This window comes from Trichomycterus rosablanca, chromosome 22 (assembly GCF_030014385.1).
Source record: "Trichomycterus rosablanca isolate fTriRos1 chromosome 22, fTriRos1.hap1, whole genome shotgun sequence".
NCBI classification, from domain to species: Eukaryota; Metazoa; Chordata; class Actinopteri; order Siluriformes; family Trichomycteridae; genus Trichomycterus; species Trichomycterus rosablanca.
Window position 1 is genome coordinate 7,070,520 of NC_086009.1, and position 18,841 is coordinate 7,089,360.

Below are 18,841 nucleotides of genomic sequence, written 5' to 3' on the forward strand. Positions count from 1 at the left end.
TATATATATATATATATATATATATATATATATATATATATATATATACAGGGGTTGGACAAAATAACTGAAACACCTGGTTTTAGACCACAATAATTTATTAGTATGGTGTAGGGCCTCCTTTTGCGGCCAATACAGCGTCAATTCGTCTTGGAAATGACATATACAAGTCCTGCACAGTGGTCAGAGGGATTTTAAGCCATTCTTCTTGCAGGATAGTGGCCAGGTCACTACGTGATGCTGGTGGAGGAAAACGTTTCCTGACTCGCTTCCTGAATCTTTCACCAGTCTTGCTGTGTGTATTGGTGCATTGTCATCCTGATACATGGCACCGCCATTGGATGCACATGGTCCTCCAGAATGGTTCGGTAGTCCTTGGCAGTGACGCGCCCATCTAGCACAAGTATTGGGCCAAGGGAATGCCATGATATGGCAGCCCAAACCATCACTGATCCACCCCCATGCTTCACTCTGGGCATGCAACAGTCTGGGTGGTATGGTTCTTTGGGGCTTCTCCACACCGTAACTCTCCCGGATGTGGGGAAAACAGTAAAGGTGGACTCATCAGAGAACAATACATGTTTCACATTGTCCACAGCCCAAGATTTGCGCTCCTTGCACCATTGAAACCGACGTTTGGCATTGGCACGAGTGACCAAAGGTTTGGCTATAGCAGCCCGGCCGTGTATATTGACCCTGTGGAGCTCCCGACGGACAGTTCTGGTGGAAACAGGAGAGTTGAGGTGCACATTTAATTCTGCCGTGATTTGGGCAGCCGTGGTTTTATGTTTTTTGGATACAATACGGGTTAGCACCCGAACATCCCTTTCAGACAGCTTCCTCTTGCGTCCACAGTTAATCCTGTTGGATGTGGTTTGTCCTTCTTGGTGGTATGCTGACATTACCCTGGATACCGTGGCTCTTGATACATCACAAAGACTTGCTGTCTTGGTCACAGATGCGCCAGCAAGACGTGCACCAACAATTTGTCCTCTTTTGAACTCTGGTATGTCACCCATAATGTTGTGTGCATTGCAATATTTTGAGCAAAACTGTGCTCTTACCCTGCTAATTGAACCTTCACACTCTGCTCTTACTGGTGCAATGTGCAATTAATGAAGATTGGCCACCAGACTGGTCCAATTTAGCCATGAAACCTCCCACACTAAAATGACAGGTGTTTCAGTTATTTTGTCCAACCCCTGTATATATATACAGTATATATATATATATATATATATATTTATATATATATATATATATATATATATATATATATATACATATGTTCATCTATCTATCCTCCTCTCTCTGTACTAATACCTAAAGCTCAGGTGTTAGCATTAGCCACTTAGCTGTAGCATATAGCCACATTTGTGAAGCGCGTGCACACACACACACACACACACACACACACACACATATACACATAGTACTATCTATCTACCTATACATACCTATGTATATCTATGTATACCTACACATATCTATTCTCTATCTCTGTTTTCATGTATGTGTATTAGTACCATTAGCCACTTAGCCTTAGTGAATAAGGTTACAGTCAAGTTTACATAAACATATATGGACAAAAGTATTGGGACAGACATTCTAATGATTGAATTTATGTGTTTTAGCCACAACAATTGCTAAAAGGTATAATGAATCAATTATATAAAGGAAATGATAGGCTTCCAGAAGTAACTTTGCAGCAACAGTTTAGGGAGGGCCCCTTCCTGTTCTAGCATGACAGTACACCTGTGCAAAAATCAAGGTTTATAAAGACAACAAGAAACTCCAGTAGCCTGCACAGAGCCTTACTAAACAGCTTTGGACTGAACTGGAACATCAGTTGAGGATTTCTTGACCAGCCATATAAATGCTCTTCCGACTGAATAGGCACAAATTCCCACAGGCATACTTCAAAGTGTTGTGAGAACACTTTTCAAAAAGTGGCTGAAATGATCACATAGAGATCATGCTATTTTGGTAGCATTTGATTTTGAAATGGGATGTTCAACAAGCTAATGGTCAGGTGTCCAAATATTTTTGGCCATTAAGTAACGTTTAAACATAAAGTGCATTTAGGGTTTTTAAATTTTTTTTTTTTCATGCAGTAGTAGAAAGGTAAATTTGTAAAATGTAAAATACAATTATACGTGTGAGTTAATAATGATATTAATAATATTAATTAATGATATTAAAAATAATAATTAATGATATTAAAAATAATAATTAATAGTATTAATAATAAAAATTTATAAATATAAATATTATTAATAATAATATTAATAATGATACTATTACTATTAATAATAATAATATAACAATGACGTATCAAAACCAATTTTCTAAGATTTAAAAAAATAGATTTATTTATTTATTTATTGTTCTTTTAGCTTCGTTTTAATGAAGAATTATGTAAAAAATGCAATCTCATACACGCCGTAACCTATCCACTCCCATCCACTTGCTGTAAACCTATCTTCTGCCCTATAGATATCAAAGAACAAAGTCAAGCATTAAACAACATCAAAGCATTAATGTCAAATCAGGAAGCTGACCTCACTGGCACTTCCTGTACGGAAGACAAAGTCTATGGGAACGGATAACATTCCTGTAAAGGTCGGTCCTTATAGCTCAATGAAAAGCCTCTTTATTATCTTCATTCTGCACCAGTTCACTTTCTCTAGCTTTCAAGGGCACAGGAAGTGCACCCCATGACCTCTCCTTTGCATGCTTATGACCCGGTGGAGGATGGAGGCCGGGCCCTGCTGTAACATGCACACACACACACACACACACACACACACACACACACACACACACACACACACAGTACAACAGGGACATAAGGGTCATAGGACAGGAGCAAGAGATACCTGTAACCACCAAGCTGCAAAAAATCATGCAAATTAGAATGTCTGCACACAGCAGTGAATTTCCAGGCGCGCAGCCACGCTAAGCAAACACGCATGCCCATGTCTGTTATACAAGGCTTTACATTTGCATGCAGTGAGAGTGTCGGAGCTGTCAGGTAAAGACAACGGTTTAAAAAAGTGAAGTGACGAAGAGGAAAACACTAGCCTGCAGCAAAAAAACACCTTTTTACCACAAACTGTGAATTTTAAATCCAAGATCAAAGTTTTTATGACACCAGGTCTCTGTCTCAACGACTCGTCTGATGAGTGAAGTAACTGTAACTGTAACATTATCAGCACATCTATCAAGCTGAAAATCAAGGGTTAAAATGCTAGTGCATTAATGCAGCCTGTGTTGTTACCTAAACAAGGTTTCTTAATGTTATTGGCTCCAGGAGCAAAATATAAGGCTGATCCAGCTTAGATATGCAAAGAACAAACAAAACATTACAACCCCCCCCCCCATGCACATTCACCCAGTTTGTCGCTGACCTTTTCAATGAGACGAACTGTTTGATATGACGCAGTCAAAGTGACTCAGGCAGTACGAACAATGTTTAACGTGAACAAAGCTTAACATGACTCAGCAAGGAGTTCCAATAGTGGAAAGAACTTATGAGCAGTAATAATTAGGAGAGGTTTAGTGTTCCTGTGTCGTTCTTTTAATACATTAAGTCATATTAAGCTTTTTTAACAATAATTCTCCCACTTTCTCAGCATCTCGAGCTCTAACACAAGTTTAAAAGTGAAACAGGAGCAAAATACATCTAAACTCAGATATATGTAGAGCTTTCAGAGTGAATTTGCCGAATATTTCACACAAATGCAGATTTGTCTCATATTCGCACTTTGATTTTACCGCACCGCTCTAGCCAAGCACTGAAGCGAAAGCCCCAGTTTGCTCCGAGACTTGCGATAAGCAAAGCACAAAATGCTTCTTATGTGAATGCAGCCTAACAGTGAGGGAGATTTTAAATATTGGGCAATCCCAATATATCCCAACACACAGTGCAACAAACCCTTCTGTGCAAGAAGTGAACAGTCCCAGATCAGTCCAGGTCTCCATGCTAACTCTGTCCACTGTTGAAAGCATATACAATGAGCAAGAAGGCATTGGAGTCACTCACTGTCCATTTTATCAGCCCCACTTACCATATAGAAGCACTTTGGAATTCTACAATTACTGACTGTAGTCCATCTGTTTCTCTACATACCTTTTTAGCCTGCTTTCACCCTGTTCTTCAATGTTTAGAACCTCCACAGGACCACCACAGAGTAGGTATTATTCAGAGCTGGACGTCACCTTTTGCCAACTAATTTGGCAGATATTGATTGTTTTTTTAATAGCAAAGGGGTCAAAATTGCTCGATTGTGTTGTGTGTCATTAATTGAGATTGTAATTAATTCCAAAAACTAAGAGTTGTAATTGAGGTCAAGGGTAGTTTTAACTAGGACTAATCATTACATTGGTGCTTTAGTTTTCAGCTTTTATTTCTTTACTTCATAAATATTTTTATATTTTATTTATGTAACTATCTGTAGATTGTTTGATTTTGTCTTTACTGAAAAAAATGTAGTCAAATTAATAGAGATCAAGGGTTGTGGCAATTGTTAGTGTACAAAAGTTAAGGGCTGAATACGTTTGAAAGGCCCTGTATAAGCTGGTAATGCCATCATTCAATGCCGTCATTCACAGTTTAAAAAAAATACTTTACGACCTCACACTGGACATAATAGGACATAATCAGAACCGACATGGCTAACCGGCCCTGTTCCCCCATACACACACACAATAAAATCTGGAAGTACTTGAAATGTTTTCCTCACTGCACTGACAAAAATGGTTTCAGGCTAATTCATTAATTGTGGTCTGAACTAATCGTTTCCTTCAGCACAAAACACCTTGCCGCCCCCCCAATCCTTGAGAGTTTCCTCAAGCCTACTAATAGGTTTAAATAAAACCTGCAATTGGCCTTGTGAACCCCTCATTAAGATGTTTTTACAGAATGTATTTAGGGAAGCAAAGGGGCAGGGGTCAATGGAACTGCCTAAATTGAAAACTGCTTGGGGATGGGACGTGATTAAAACCAGCTAAGTTCAAAAGTCAAGCTTGCTTAAACATCTGTAGGCCTTTCCACCAGTGACTCTCACAGTTGTGCAAGACACATCTGTATAACTTCAGGCACGAAAGACATCGAGTGTTTACTTCACGATGGGGAGAAGGTGGGCTGCACAGGCTCACATTTATTATTGCTGCTTTACATGATGTAACATTTACTGCTAATTAAGGTGGACAGGAAGGATGGTGTAAGGACCTTCCAAAAATAACATAAAACATTTCCAACCTTCACTATAATAAAAAATACCCAAAAGTAAAAATTCTTATATTCATTATTATGACTAGGGCCCTCCGAAATTCACAGGAAAATGTGCTTAATTTTTACGAATCCCAGATTTCATGAATTTTTAAAGAAAAGTGCCACATTTTATGGCATTCATTAATTTACACCCATAAATTGAATTGTAGAGTAAACAAAAGCTACTACACAGCAGAGCCTACCTTAACGGTTGAATGTAAACCTAGAACATCGAGCAATGGTCTCAGCAATTTAAACCCCCTTTCTGGGTCCACAGAATTGTTTGGAAGTCGTGTTTTTATCTGCTTTAGATTTCGACATCTTGGACATTTTGACCCACCGATAGCTAACTGAATTGCCATAGGATTGCTAGGACCACCTCATAGTGCAAATTAACCAGTAAACGTGAAGAACTTGAACTCTACATGAATGAAAAATGTTAAATCGCTAAACACAAACTTCATTTCACGGTTTGTGACACCATTTTCATGGCTGTGAATTAGGTATGGCCTTAATTGTGAGCAGCAATATACCCACCTCGACTGCAATCAGGGATCCCCCAGCAGTGGAAGACAAATTGATTACGCTAAATTGGGAGAAAATGCATAAATAAAATATAATATATATATACAGTATATAAAAAAAATATATACACACTTTATACAAATATACGATTAATTCTGCAAAAAAGGTTTCAGTCACCCCCAATGTCAGACACTGCCAATTCCATATGAGCAGACACTTGCACCATCAGAGGTCATAATATGGGGTAACCCCACCCCAAAACAAGCACTGTGTCCATAATTTCCTTATTATAGACCACATAATGCACTGATTTAACAATTAGAACTGATCCCATTTAAAATCAAGCTGTTTCATTTGTTTCATACTCCACGATTGTAGTGCTGGTACAAAACCCATACCCCTTTCCTGCTCCAACATCCCAGCCTGTTAATGAACCGATGAGTCGAATATACAAGAGCGGGACTGAATCTAGTAATGGAATTACGCAAACCAGATTCTGGGTATTATTTCAGAGTGGGATAGAAACAGAGGCTTTTAATTTTCTCCCAATTTTCAACAGCTGTGTTGTGGTGCAGTAGCTGCAGGAGCTCGTTTAATGTGTGGTTTGGCAGTGTCTCTAGCAGCCTGGGTGAAAAAGAGGGCAAGAAGACGAGCACAGTGAGTTCAAGACCTTAAGTCTGACAGCGTGAACTATGACTCTGTGATTCAGTGACTCTTGTCAAATTACACTGGCAAAGTGGCTGTTTGGTCCATAGACTAAAATGTGTTGAAGAATGCTAAGCTCATAATAAACATTAAGGTCTATAACTAAAGTATAACTATGTGTTAATGACATGAAAGTCAGTATTAAGGTAAAGGTTAGGACTAACTTACTGGTGACTGTACCTAGCTGTACCAGTGCTGATGCAGATGCTGGTCCATCTCCTCCTCTGAATCTTGACTGGTAAAAAGCAGAGTTTGTGCATTAGGATCCCTCGTTTAAAGCTCTTTGAGTCTCTTAGACACCTGTGTAGATGGAAAATAAGTAGCAAGTTAGCGTGAAACCCCCTGCAAATGAAATCAAGATTATTCATCCAATAAACGTTCATAAATAATATTGTTTATTGACTGAACAGATTTCCATTGTCTCTAAGGAAGTGGTCAGGACAATACTTGTGGAAAACAAAAGCATATGCACTCCCTGTGGGCTCTTGTGTAATTCAGTTTAGGATGTGCATTATTTAATCTGTACAATATTATCCACTCATATGGGTAAATCTGACCACAGTCTGGAAAAATCCAGCATTCGCAATTTCTCCCTTTGAGGAGGATCACAAAGGCTGAAATGAAAACCTTCCGTCCCTCACTGGGACGCTCAAAGTTCATACAAGTCCGCCTCTGCAAGCCTTTTTTTTGTCTCCGACCGTGGGGTGCCTAACTCTCCCCACAACACAGAGAGCAGCGAAGGTCGAACACTGGCTTTATTTTATCACCGTTCTTTTCCTGCTTTTCACCTCAGTTGACACCACAGCCCACCAAAACCCAAAACCACCAGCTGATTCCACCACTGTCGGCAAATAAAACCAGCTGTCAGTCAACTGCCTCAACAGTGCTTCTGCCTTCCTGGAGTCAGGAGACTTGAGAGCATTAATTGTGAGCTGAAACCAAGCTGTGCAGTATTTTTTTTTTTGCTGAGCAAAAGCTTTTGCAATCCTCTTATCCTCGCCAGATGCCCCTGTCCGTTTAACATTCCTTAAAGTTCCTTGCAGCAGGTCCGACATTTGTTTGGATGTGGAGCACATCTGTTAACTTAACGGTTCGTAATACAAACCCAAATCAGAAAAAGTTGGGACAGCATAATGCAAAAAAAACAAAAAAACAATGGACATGGTTAACATGAGGCATAAGTGGCATTTGTGCATGCAACTCTGTATTGTAGTGCTTGACAAAGGTTTGTTAAAGTAATCCCTCACCCATGTGGTTATATCAGCTATTACTGAGTGACGTTTCTTGATGCAGAAACGGATGTTGAGTTCTCGAGGATCATCCAGACTGTTATTAGCGAAAGATGCAAAAGCCAAAGTGCATCAGTGCCAATGGTATGGGTGTTTTGCATATGTGTGAAGGTATCATTGACACATAAAGGTGACATTTCTTACATGCATATTTTTGGTATTTAGCAGACGCCTTTTTCCAAAGCAACTTACATTACAGGTACAATCTGAACAATTAAGGGTTAAGGGCCTTGCTCAAACACCCAACAGCAGCAACCTGGCAGTGGTGGGGGCTTGAACCCACAACTTTCTGATTACTATTCAAGTACCTTAACCACTAGGCTACAGCTTGAAAGTCTATGATCACATTAAAGACTCATTATGCATGGTCTTTAACGGCATGGCTTTATAGACACGGGGTGCATGAGCTTGACTGGTCTGTTATTATTTACATTTTCATTTTCGGCATTTAGCAGACGCTTTAATCCAAACCAACTTACAGTACTGTGATAGTAAAATGTTCAAGCAATTGAGGGTTAAGGGCCCAACAGTGGCAGCTGACAGTTGTGGGGCTTGAACTAGTGACCTTTCAATTACTTGTCCAGTACCTTAACCACTAGGCTACACCTGCCTTTATAAATATACAGTCCTTCATGAAGAGGAGAATCAGACAACGTGACCATGGACTATTAAGCAGCTGAAATCTTGCATTCCATTTATGAAAATGAATGAAAATGTATTAAATTTATGAAAACTGCAACAATTGGTATCCCCAGTTCATGCAAGTCTGATCAGCAATTATACGATAAACAAATGCTAAATCAGCTATTAAATTAGGGATTTTAATGGGTTTACCAATTATTTCCAGCTAGTGTAAACAGTATACAGTGCAAAGTTCATCAAACAAAACATCCAACAATGATTAGGAATCAACTGTGCATCTATTACAATTTCTATCACAAATGTGTTTATTAATAAAAACAAACCACCAGTTCTCTACACCCCCCTGTTCATTACCATCAGTAATGAGGCCAATCAAAAAAGACTTACCTCAGAGCAAAACAAAATCAATTACATTCTACCAGGAAACAATTCATTTAAAAAGAACAAAAAAAAACCAAATCCATAGTTTACTGTTTATACAGTAGTTTACTCCGCTGTCCCAGTCGGCTACTGCACCTACTGCAAGCTGCCCATATATCTGCCTGCCAAGTGAAACATGCCTTCCCTTTTTATGTGAAAGCCAATGATAAAAATCAACATCGCAATACATGAACACAAAGGCTGTGATTCAATCCCTTTTCTTATCAACACTCGTGCTCCTGCTCTCTCTAGCATTTAGCTCTGTATAATCTGCAGTAAAATGTGTGTCTATTTTCCTCTGTGCTTACAGTTTTTAACAAACACACCGTTGTCTGATATAAACTTCCGTTTTACTTGGAAAACTATAAGCTGTAAGGGGTAACAAAAAGACTTTTAAATTGGATTGCCTTATTATTTCAACTTGCCATGCAAGGCTGACAGAGGTCTTTGTTTTATAATAATGGCGGTATTCTTTATAGGGCCTGCTCAATGTATGAAAAAGTCAGCTCGGTTTGTTCGTATTCAAATTAGGACTAGACTGGTATTGCAGAGAGGACTTCATTTACAGAGCATGCTAAAAACAACCACATCGCACTGTGACGTATGGTGTGGCTGGGAGAGTTCTTATCTTATCCCGCCTCTGCAGTGATTGGTTAGTTAGGGTGTATACATGAACATGGGTTGAGATTCAATGCTTCTGCTCAGTTAAGGAGATCAGTCCATGAAAGCATTGAAAGTGGTAGCCTAGTGGTTAGAGCTGTGGGCTATCAGTTGAAAGGTTGAGAGTTTGAGTCCCAGCCCTCCCATGCAGCCACTGCTGGGTGCATGAGCAACTCTCTCAGGGCGCCGTACATTAGCTGACCTTGCACTCCGACCTCAGTTTTCTAAAAACCACAGTGTCATCTACCAATATTTTTGAGTTAAACACGTCAACCGAGGAGTAAATATGGCCCAAACAAGATTATTTAAATACGAACGGACGAACATAAACAAGTAAAACCAATTGTGTGTTTTTCGGATACTGTTATCTCTGTCTTATTACATCCTTGCTTCGATTGTGTTGTTTTAACAATTCTGTTTCATCAACCGATTCAATATTGGCAAGTTTTTGAATGGCAGTGGTAGCGTAGTGGTTAAGGTACTGGACTAGTAATCAAAAGATTGCTGGATCAAGCCTCACATCTACAAGTTGCCAATGCTGGGCCCTTGCGCAAGGCCCTTAACCCTTAATTGCTTGGATTGTATGTTGTTTTACCATAAGTTACTTGGGATAAAATGTGAATGGAAAAAAGCTGTAGGTGTTAAAAGAAGGTAATCTGCCACTGGAGTAAATCCATGCAAATGTAAGCACAGAAAACTAAAATATATATATATATATATATATGTATTAATGTATTGTATGTGATTGTAATGTATTAATGTATTGTATGTATCAATGATTATAAATAAAGTAAAAAATAATGTGTTTGAGCCCTGTCCACACTGGGTATATGTGGGAATTCTTAGCAGGTAACCAAATCATACATTATTTTATTGGTTGTTAGTTTATCCATGCATTTAATTTCATGTTTACATTTAAACTTGTTCCTATATGTATTTAAATTTAAGTATAATCTTTTGATGTTCTTTGCTCAGTTTTTTATTAGGATGTAGGCTTGTAATTTTCTTCTTTAGTTGTTTTGCATCCATATAATGACCAACCATTGCCACCTGTTGGTCTGGCATGTGTGGATGAAGATATTTTAAAAACTCTGGACTATGTGGAGGGAAAACAATGCTTAAAAACAATCTCCATTTTGTTGTGGACAGGGCTTTAAGAGAGGATGTTTTTATCCTAGGGAGGCTTGCTACAGGTCCAGACTTTCACTCACTTAAACCTGCTTTGACTAACCAGTACACTTACTGCATTACCATTTCCCCAGCAAATAACTATTTCGGCATCTTTATATAAACTCCACTGACAATTTGGCACTTTAACTAACAAGGTTAAATTAATTACAATTTAGCTTCAGAATCCTGTTTCCATTAGGTAAAACACTCGATTTTAAAATGTAGCCTCAAGAATCAAGAAGTCAAATGACTAAACAGTATTAGGCAAATCATGTTCAGGTTATAAGGAAGAGATTAAAATTACATGCAAAAAATGACATGCAAAGCTACATGAATGGATGTGTGAGTGCAACAGGAAAGTATGACAGAAAGACCAGCAATGAGTTTTAATTTGTCTGTCTTTCTTTAACAGTAAGACCTAGTAAGACTGAGACAGCCACAAGTTTTATATAGAAAAAGGTTGACAGGTAAACTCTCTGTTAATAATGATATAAATGGCATAATAATATAATCCTGTCATTAATAATTACATTATTAGTAGTGGAGAATCCTACTAAACCCTACTAAAACCCTGACCCACTGATAAAAAGGTAGGCCACTGTGCATGAGTTAAGATCCATAATCACATGATGGACAAAGTTTGATGTGACACTTTAGGGATGAACACAAATGTCAGTAATAAACCATGCGTCTTAGTCCAGTGTCGGTGACTGATCCAAAAATGCTCTTTTGACTGAATGATCACAGATCTAAATCTTGAAAAGACTTTCCATAAGAGTGGAGCTTGTTATAGCTAAACAAGTGAAATGATGAAGCTAACTTCAAATGACTATTTGGCCATAGAGTGGGATTGCCTAAGAGTACAAGGTCAGGTGTCCACATATTTTGGCCATAACGTGTATTTAAAAAACAAATTTGAAGAAAAAAACACAACAACATTGGAAAAGGAATAGATTGCAAATTTGACAGTAATACTTGTCATTGTGGCACGTATACAGCACTGCTTGGACTAAAATACAATTAATGTTCAATTCTGATAAATTCTGCATTACATTCTTTTAAATGCAAACCAACACGTATTGTGTACTGGACTAGTAATCAGAAGGTTGCAGGTTCAAGCCTCACTACTGCAAGATTGCCACTGTTGGTCCTTTGAGCATGGCTCTTAACCCTCATTGCTCAAACTGTATTCAGTCAGAGTTGTAGGTCGCTTTGGATATAAGCAAAATAATAAAGATTTGGTGACCTTAGTATAGGGCAGTTGTAGTCTAGCGGTTACAGTACTGCACTAGTAAGCAGAAGGTTGCCGGTTCAAACCCCATCACTGTCAGGTTGCCACTGTTGGACCCTTGAGCAAGGCTCTTAAACCTCGACTGCTTGGACTTTGGATAAAAACATCTGCTAAATCCCTAAAATGTAAATGTAAGCCAATAATAAACAAATTATGATCGTTACAGGCATCCGGTAAGCTTCCAAAGGAGGACAAATAAGTGTCCGTACAGGTATTGCACTGGACTGTGGTCAGACAGATGAAACCGGTCTGTCCGACCTAAAACCAAGGGCATGAACACACTATTAATATTGCTGTTGGTAACATTGCTGCTACACAGTTAGTATCTGTAGAGGATTCTGTGGACATAATTTGATGGCATTGCTTCTTACTGATGCTCTGCTAAAACAGCAAAACATTTCTGCAGCTTCCATTTATAGTGTATCACAATTCACATTACTTCACCAGCAGACAGCGACTCTAGGCCTTGCTACAAAACAACCAATCAGAACAGAGCATAGCAGTGGAGTTCACCAATCAGGAGTGAGAGGAGGCGTGACTTTGGTTCAACTTTGCGCAAAACTCTTGCGCGTCTGTCAGTGAGTAACATTAAGAGTTTTGTGTCCCACTGCGCTGTTCTGCATCTGCATTTTACACATGCACTGATCCTACAGCCGCACATCCGAACCACCGCACGGATTTTCATCACACACACACAGCCGATCATGACTGAGGAACACGACAAGTCTCTGGCGGACGCACCGTGCAGCCCGGCCGGCACCTCCAGCTGCGCGTCTCAGGATGAGTCGGACTCGGACGCACCGTCCTCACCGGCTGGATCAGACGGACACGGAGCGCTCCACTCCGCTAAAAAGCTGGAGGAAGAGGACGACGAACGCTTCCCGGCGTGCATTCGGGACGCGGTGTCGCAGGTGCTCAAGGGCTACGACTGGTCCCTGGTACCCATGCCAGCCCGTGCCAACGGTGCGCTGAAGAACAAGCCGCATGTCAAGAGACCCATGAACGCGTTTATGGTGTGGGCACAGGCGGCACGCAGGAAACTGGCAGATCAGTACCCGCACCTTCACAACGCCGAGCTCAGCAAGACTCTGGGAAAACTCTGGCGGTAAGTTTTAATTATTTTTTATTGTTATTATCATTATTATTATTATTATTAATATTAATATTTCTGTATTCAATTAGTTTGTCGATTAAGTCATTATTATTATTATTATTATTATTATTATTGTTATTAACATTTCTGTATTCAATTAGTTTGTCGACTAAGTCCATATTATTATTATTATTATTATTATTAATAATACAATTATTATTTTTTCTTATTATTTTATTGGAGGTAAAAATGCATTTAAAAATTTGCTGCATTTCTATTATCATAATGCTTGTTGCTCTAGCTTATTTTCAGAAGCATAAATAAATCATAACAACTAATTCCAGATATAATAAATAATAGTTTTTATTATAATATTATTATTACGTTATATCTAAAATAAATACTAAAAAGTAAATAATTTTCCATCTTTGACTTTGCTAAAAGTCATAAACGTCTTTGTTGCTTTACAAATTTTTATGCATAAATAAATAAAATCATCTTAATAACTTTGCTGCCATTTAAATTTTGATAATGATCTAACTTTAATTTCCAGTAGCATAAATAAATAAGGAATTAAATAAATAATAAATAAGTTAAAGGACCGCTGATTTGCAATAGAATATATAAATGAATTAAATAAATTATTAAAGTATTTTATATTTAATTTAATTTACTAAATAAATTAATACATTTATGGGCCCAAGTTTGCTGCCCTTTCTTGATCATTTTTTTCAATAACATCAATAATTAAATAAATAATGTCATTTTAAAGTGTACTGCATTAGTTCAATGTGCATTTCTTTAGACTTTTGCTAACAGAATTAACACCTAAACAAATAGGCAGCTTTAGCTCACTTAAGGTGTAGGACTGTTGATCATAAGGTTGCTGGTTCAAACCCAACCACGACCACTAAATTGCCACAGTTTCCGCCTGAGCAGAGGCCTTAACCATTCATTTCTTTCGCTTTGAATAAAAGTGTCTGATAAATGCTGTAAATGCAAACTGGTTCCTTTAAGTTTATAACATGTTTATTATTTGTTGCATAAGCAAGTAAAATAATAAAGTGAATTTTTTGCTCGCTCTGTTTTATTCTTACTAATTTTATTAAAACTAAAACAGTGATACGTTATAAGAGCTGCTGCCTGAGACGCATAATTAAATAATTCAATATATTATAGTTTTCTTTATCTATGATCTATATATGGTAATGTATGATTTTTTAAATAAAATTAAACTAATACCATTTCTACACAGAAGAAACATAAATGTCACTTTTCTCCAACTTTAAGTGCATTTAAATGACTATTTATATGCAGAATGTGGGCAAAACACTGGGGGAAAACATAACATATAAAATAGCTTTTGCACATGTTGCTATATGTTTAGGTGTTTATGTTTTATTTATTTCTGCCTCAATAAGTGTCACAGGACTGTAAATAAACCACACGACTGCTGTAACCATGTTGACATGCTATATTTTATCTACGTGATAATGATGTGCACATCATTCAACTGGATGTAACTCTTTTGTTTCAGTGCAGGCCAGCTGGAAAGCCAACTTGTGAATAGGCACCCAGTGTTTTCAGAAAATTAAATGATTGAAAGAAATTGCGGACTATCAATAGCACAAAAACTAATAAATATATCACATTTTTATTTGGATAAATGAGTACTTGGGTGTGCATGAAATGTATGGTGAACTAGCACATACATAATGCATACAAGGGCAGTGTAAGTTATGTACAGTTATAGCTTTATAGATCTAGATCTACATATCTGCTGTGCATATAAAAGTAAAGCTCATCTTACCAGCTGACATGCATAACCAAATTTGATATAAACTATTCGCGACCCTGCAACACATGAAGGTGCGGCCCACACTTTCATACCATGTGCCTTTCATTCCCATGCATCCCATTTGGGTGGGCCCTAAGTTGGGCGTTAGGCCACTATTGTGAATCAGCTTGTATCTGCTTTTATAAATATATTATATTAATATTTGATGTGGACAATGTAATCGCATTGTATTAATATTGTCCATGCACAATTGTATATCTAGATTTCGGCATACATAAATACCTGGTATTTATTCCTCATATATACATACAGAAATCTATATTCATAATAGTATTTTTAATCCTGCTGTGGCTTTATCAACTTACAAAGTCGACTTTTAAAGACTGCGCAATATATTTTTAGCTTCAATGCATACACAGGTATTAAAATATACATTTTCCTAGCTATTTATACATTCACAATTGCATATCTAGTATTATATTATGTAAATATTTGATACATTTCCATATTTTGTTCTTTAAATTAATAACTCTACCACACATACATTGGTACGTTGTTCCTGTACCTGACTATTAATAAGTAAACTCAAAGGAGAAGAGAATTAAAACAATTCCTTGTTCAAAAATGTGGAACTTTGTTAGCCTTTATTTTATAGCCTCTACTTTTTTCCTACTTCTCTGTAGTTTGTTATCAGAGAACGAAAAGAGGCCTTTCGTAGAGGAGGCAGAGAGACTCAGAGTGCAGCACAAGAAGGATCACCCCGATTATAAGTATCAGCCCAGGCGACGAAAGAGCGTGAAGCCGGGCCAGAGCGACTCTGAATCTGGGGCCGAGCTGAGCCATCACATGTACAAAGCCGAGCCGGGATTGGGTGGCTTGGCAGGATTAGCCGATCATCATCACACCGACCATTCAGGTACGTAACTGCTTCTCTATTAGCAAAAAAACCCAAACTCTGGCATTTCAGAAGACTTATTCGGGTCTGTTTTTTCTCTCAGGTCAGCCCCACGGACCCCCGACACCACCGACGACCCCGAAAACTGACCTACACCACAGTGGCAAGCAGGAACTCAAACACGAAAGCCGGCGACCGCTCGATTCCGGCCGGCAGAACATCGACTTCAGTAACGTGGACATCTCTGAGCTCAGCACGGACGTCATGGCCAACATGGAAAGCTTTGACGTGCACGAGTTCGATCAGTACCTCCCGGTCAACGGGCACTCAGCAGCCCCGTCCATGCTGTCCGAGGCCGGCGCCTACGCCGCCTCGTACATCCAGGCGAACGGGGCCGCGTGGAGCCGAAAATCGGCCTCGTCCACGTCCTCGGCGTCCAGCGACGTGAGCCAGCACAGACCTCACATCAAAACGGAGCAGCTGAGCCCGAGCCACTATAGCGAGCCCTCTCGCGGCTCTCCTCCTCACCCCGATTACGGTTCCTACGCCGCTCAGAGCTGCGCTGCCTCGACAGCTCCGTTTTCCAGCTCGTGCGACTACACAGACCTGCAAAGCCCAGGCTACTACAGCCCGTACTCCGGGTACGCTTCCAGCCTGTACCAGTACCCGTACTTCCACTCTTCGCGGAGGCCCTACGGAGGCGCGGTCCTCAGCGGCCTGTCCATTCCGCCCTCTCACAGCCCCACGGCAAACTGGGAGCAGCCAGTTTACACCACCTTATCGAGGCCGTGATCAGGCGGCCTCATTTTGCCTGTACTCCGGATGCACTTATGAAGGAATAGCAGTAGCCAAGACGAGAAGAAGCCGAACATTTGTTCAATCAAAAGAAGTAAAAGTGCCTGCTGATTTTTTTCTCTCTACGTTCATACCCCAAGCCCTCCTCCCCGCCCCCCCATCAAGATTCAAATTTTCTGTGCAGAACTTGATATACTGGTGTCTGTACGGCGAGTCGAAATCCTCTGTGAGGACCACCTGTCACTGTTTCTCTTTTGTCCCCACGTTCGGGCTTACTCTTGGAGTCGTGTGTTGAATTCTTTCTTTAATGACTCTGTATACGCCGCTAAAATGTGTAGGAGAGAAACGTACGAACCAGCCAAATCCGTTGAAGAAGCAGATGGAGAGAACGCATACACACATGCACTGGGACCAATTATTTTCCCCAAAAAAATAATAATAAATCCATCACAGAGTCAGCTATAAAACTTCTCTTGGTTACACACTCCTTAATTTTAGAAATTAATTTGCTTTTCTGCCTTTAGAAAGATTTCTTGTATTTATGTTTAATGTAATGTTTGTGTTTCAGTTGTATATGCTTTTTTGTCATTGTTTTAAACAAGTGGGGGGTGAAAAATTGTTCGGTACAGAGAAACATTGAATTTTGTGCTTATTTTCCTATTATTTGTGTTATCGTTATTATAGCATGTAGCATTCCTGGAAATCAAGAGATATCTGCATTCCATCCATATAACCGCTTCATACTGACCAAACGTGGTGGGTTTACAGCTTATGGTAAAACACTAGATGCCAGTCTGTGACCCCCATCAAATAGCAGAACATCAATCCATCACTCACACACAGGGGCAACCAACTCAGAGCAAGCAATCCACAAACAGAGCAGATCTCGGGGCCGAATTAACCTGCTCCACCGTGCCACCCTGTGTCCATTCCATATGATCTTCATTAAGCAAACGACCAATCTGAATAGCAGAACTAAAAGACGTGTCAGTACTGATATACTGTAAACATTATATTTTAAACATATTGGGGGAGTCAGACCATTTAATGACTTTCTGAAACACTTCACCTGCCAATTTAAACAGTTTATTCGAGCAAAATGTACTGATGCTATTTTTTTCCTATTTTATTTATGCATTTTCTCCCCAATTTAGCGTAGTCAGTTTGTCTTCCGCTGCTGGGGGATCCCTGATTTCATTCTAGGAGGGTGTATTGCTGCTCACGCCGCCCCCGACCTGTGTGCAGCCCTTAGCGGAACCCTTTTTCACCCATGCACTCTGCTAATCAGGGTCCTTACACAGCGTTTAAAGACCCTACCCTAATAGTCCGGTCACCCTGCCCTAGCAGAATTGTGTCTGCTGCAGGCGCCCAGTTGACCCGTGGTAACGCCGAGTTTCGAACCAAGGGGTTTCAGAATCTTACCGCTGGTGTGCTAGGGGAATATCCCGGTGCGCCACCTGGGCGACTACTGATGCTCTTTTTATTCTGGGCTCAATCATATTTTTAGAAGGATGGAATTTGCGCCATTAAATATTGGTTTCAATTAATGCTCGATTCTCTGCTTTGGCCAATTATTAATATTTTATTGTATATATATATATATATATATATATATATATATATATATATATATATATATATATATATATATATATATATATATATATATATATATATATATTATTCAGTATTGACACAGTACTGTTTGGTTCCTCTTAGGGTTTCTTCTTAAAGGTTTTTCCTTGCCACTGACACCCTCGGCTTGCTCAACAGGGGTTTTTGGTCTGTCGGTCCTGGAGTCTGTAAAGTTGCTTTGAGACAATGTTGGTTGTAAAAAGCTCTAAAATTTTAAGTGCAGTGTCAGTTGTTTCAGATTATTTACTAATCCAAAATGCACACATAAAATTGCCCAAATACAATAAAAAAAATCATTCCATAAATAAACATTTCACATTTCAAAAATGATTTGATCCTAGTCTGTTGTCTTTTGTTGTATTAACACCCCAGTTCCTCTCATTCCATCATCCGTTTTTAACTAATTTCTGAAACGTCTGACCATTTATTTAATAGCATTTGAGAAATATACTTTTTGAAATATTCTGGTTAATTTTGGGCAAATAAACAGTGTTTTCTTACCTGTTTTATTTTTTATTTTTTTTGACTGTCATTTGTCATTTTTAAGAAGTCATTTTTATTCTGTTTTAACGACTGCGAATGCATTACATGAAGCTAACCTTAACTGCTGGCCATATCTGTGAAAAGAAAATAATAAACTTTTTTATT

The 18,841-nt window shown here is 38.9% G+C and overlaps 1 protein-coding gene across 1 annotated transcript; it reads left to right on the plus strand.

The window, feature by feature from the left end:
* Positions 1–12,591: 12,591 nt before the first annotated feature.
* Positions 12,592–16,632, plus strand: sox8a (SRY-box transcription factor 8a). The gene is made up of 3 exons (XM_062984857.1): positions 12,592–13,082; positions 15,552–15,784; positions 15,867–16,632. The coding sequence occupies exons 1-3, from the start codon at positions 12,682–12,684 to the stop codon at positions 16,553–16,555; spliced, it is 1,323 nt and encodes a 440-aa protein (XP_062840927.1). The 5' UTR covers positions 12,592–12,681; the 3' UTR covers positions 16,556–16,632.
* Positions 16,633–18,841: the final 2,209 nt, after the last annotated feature.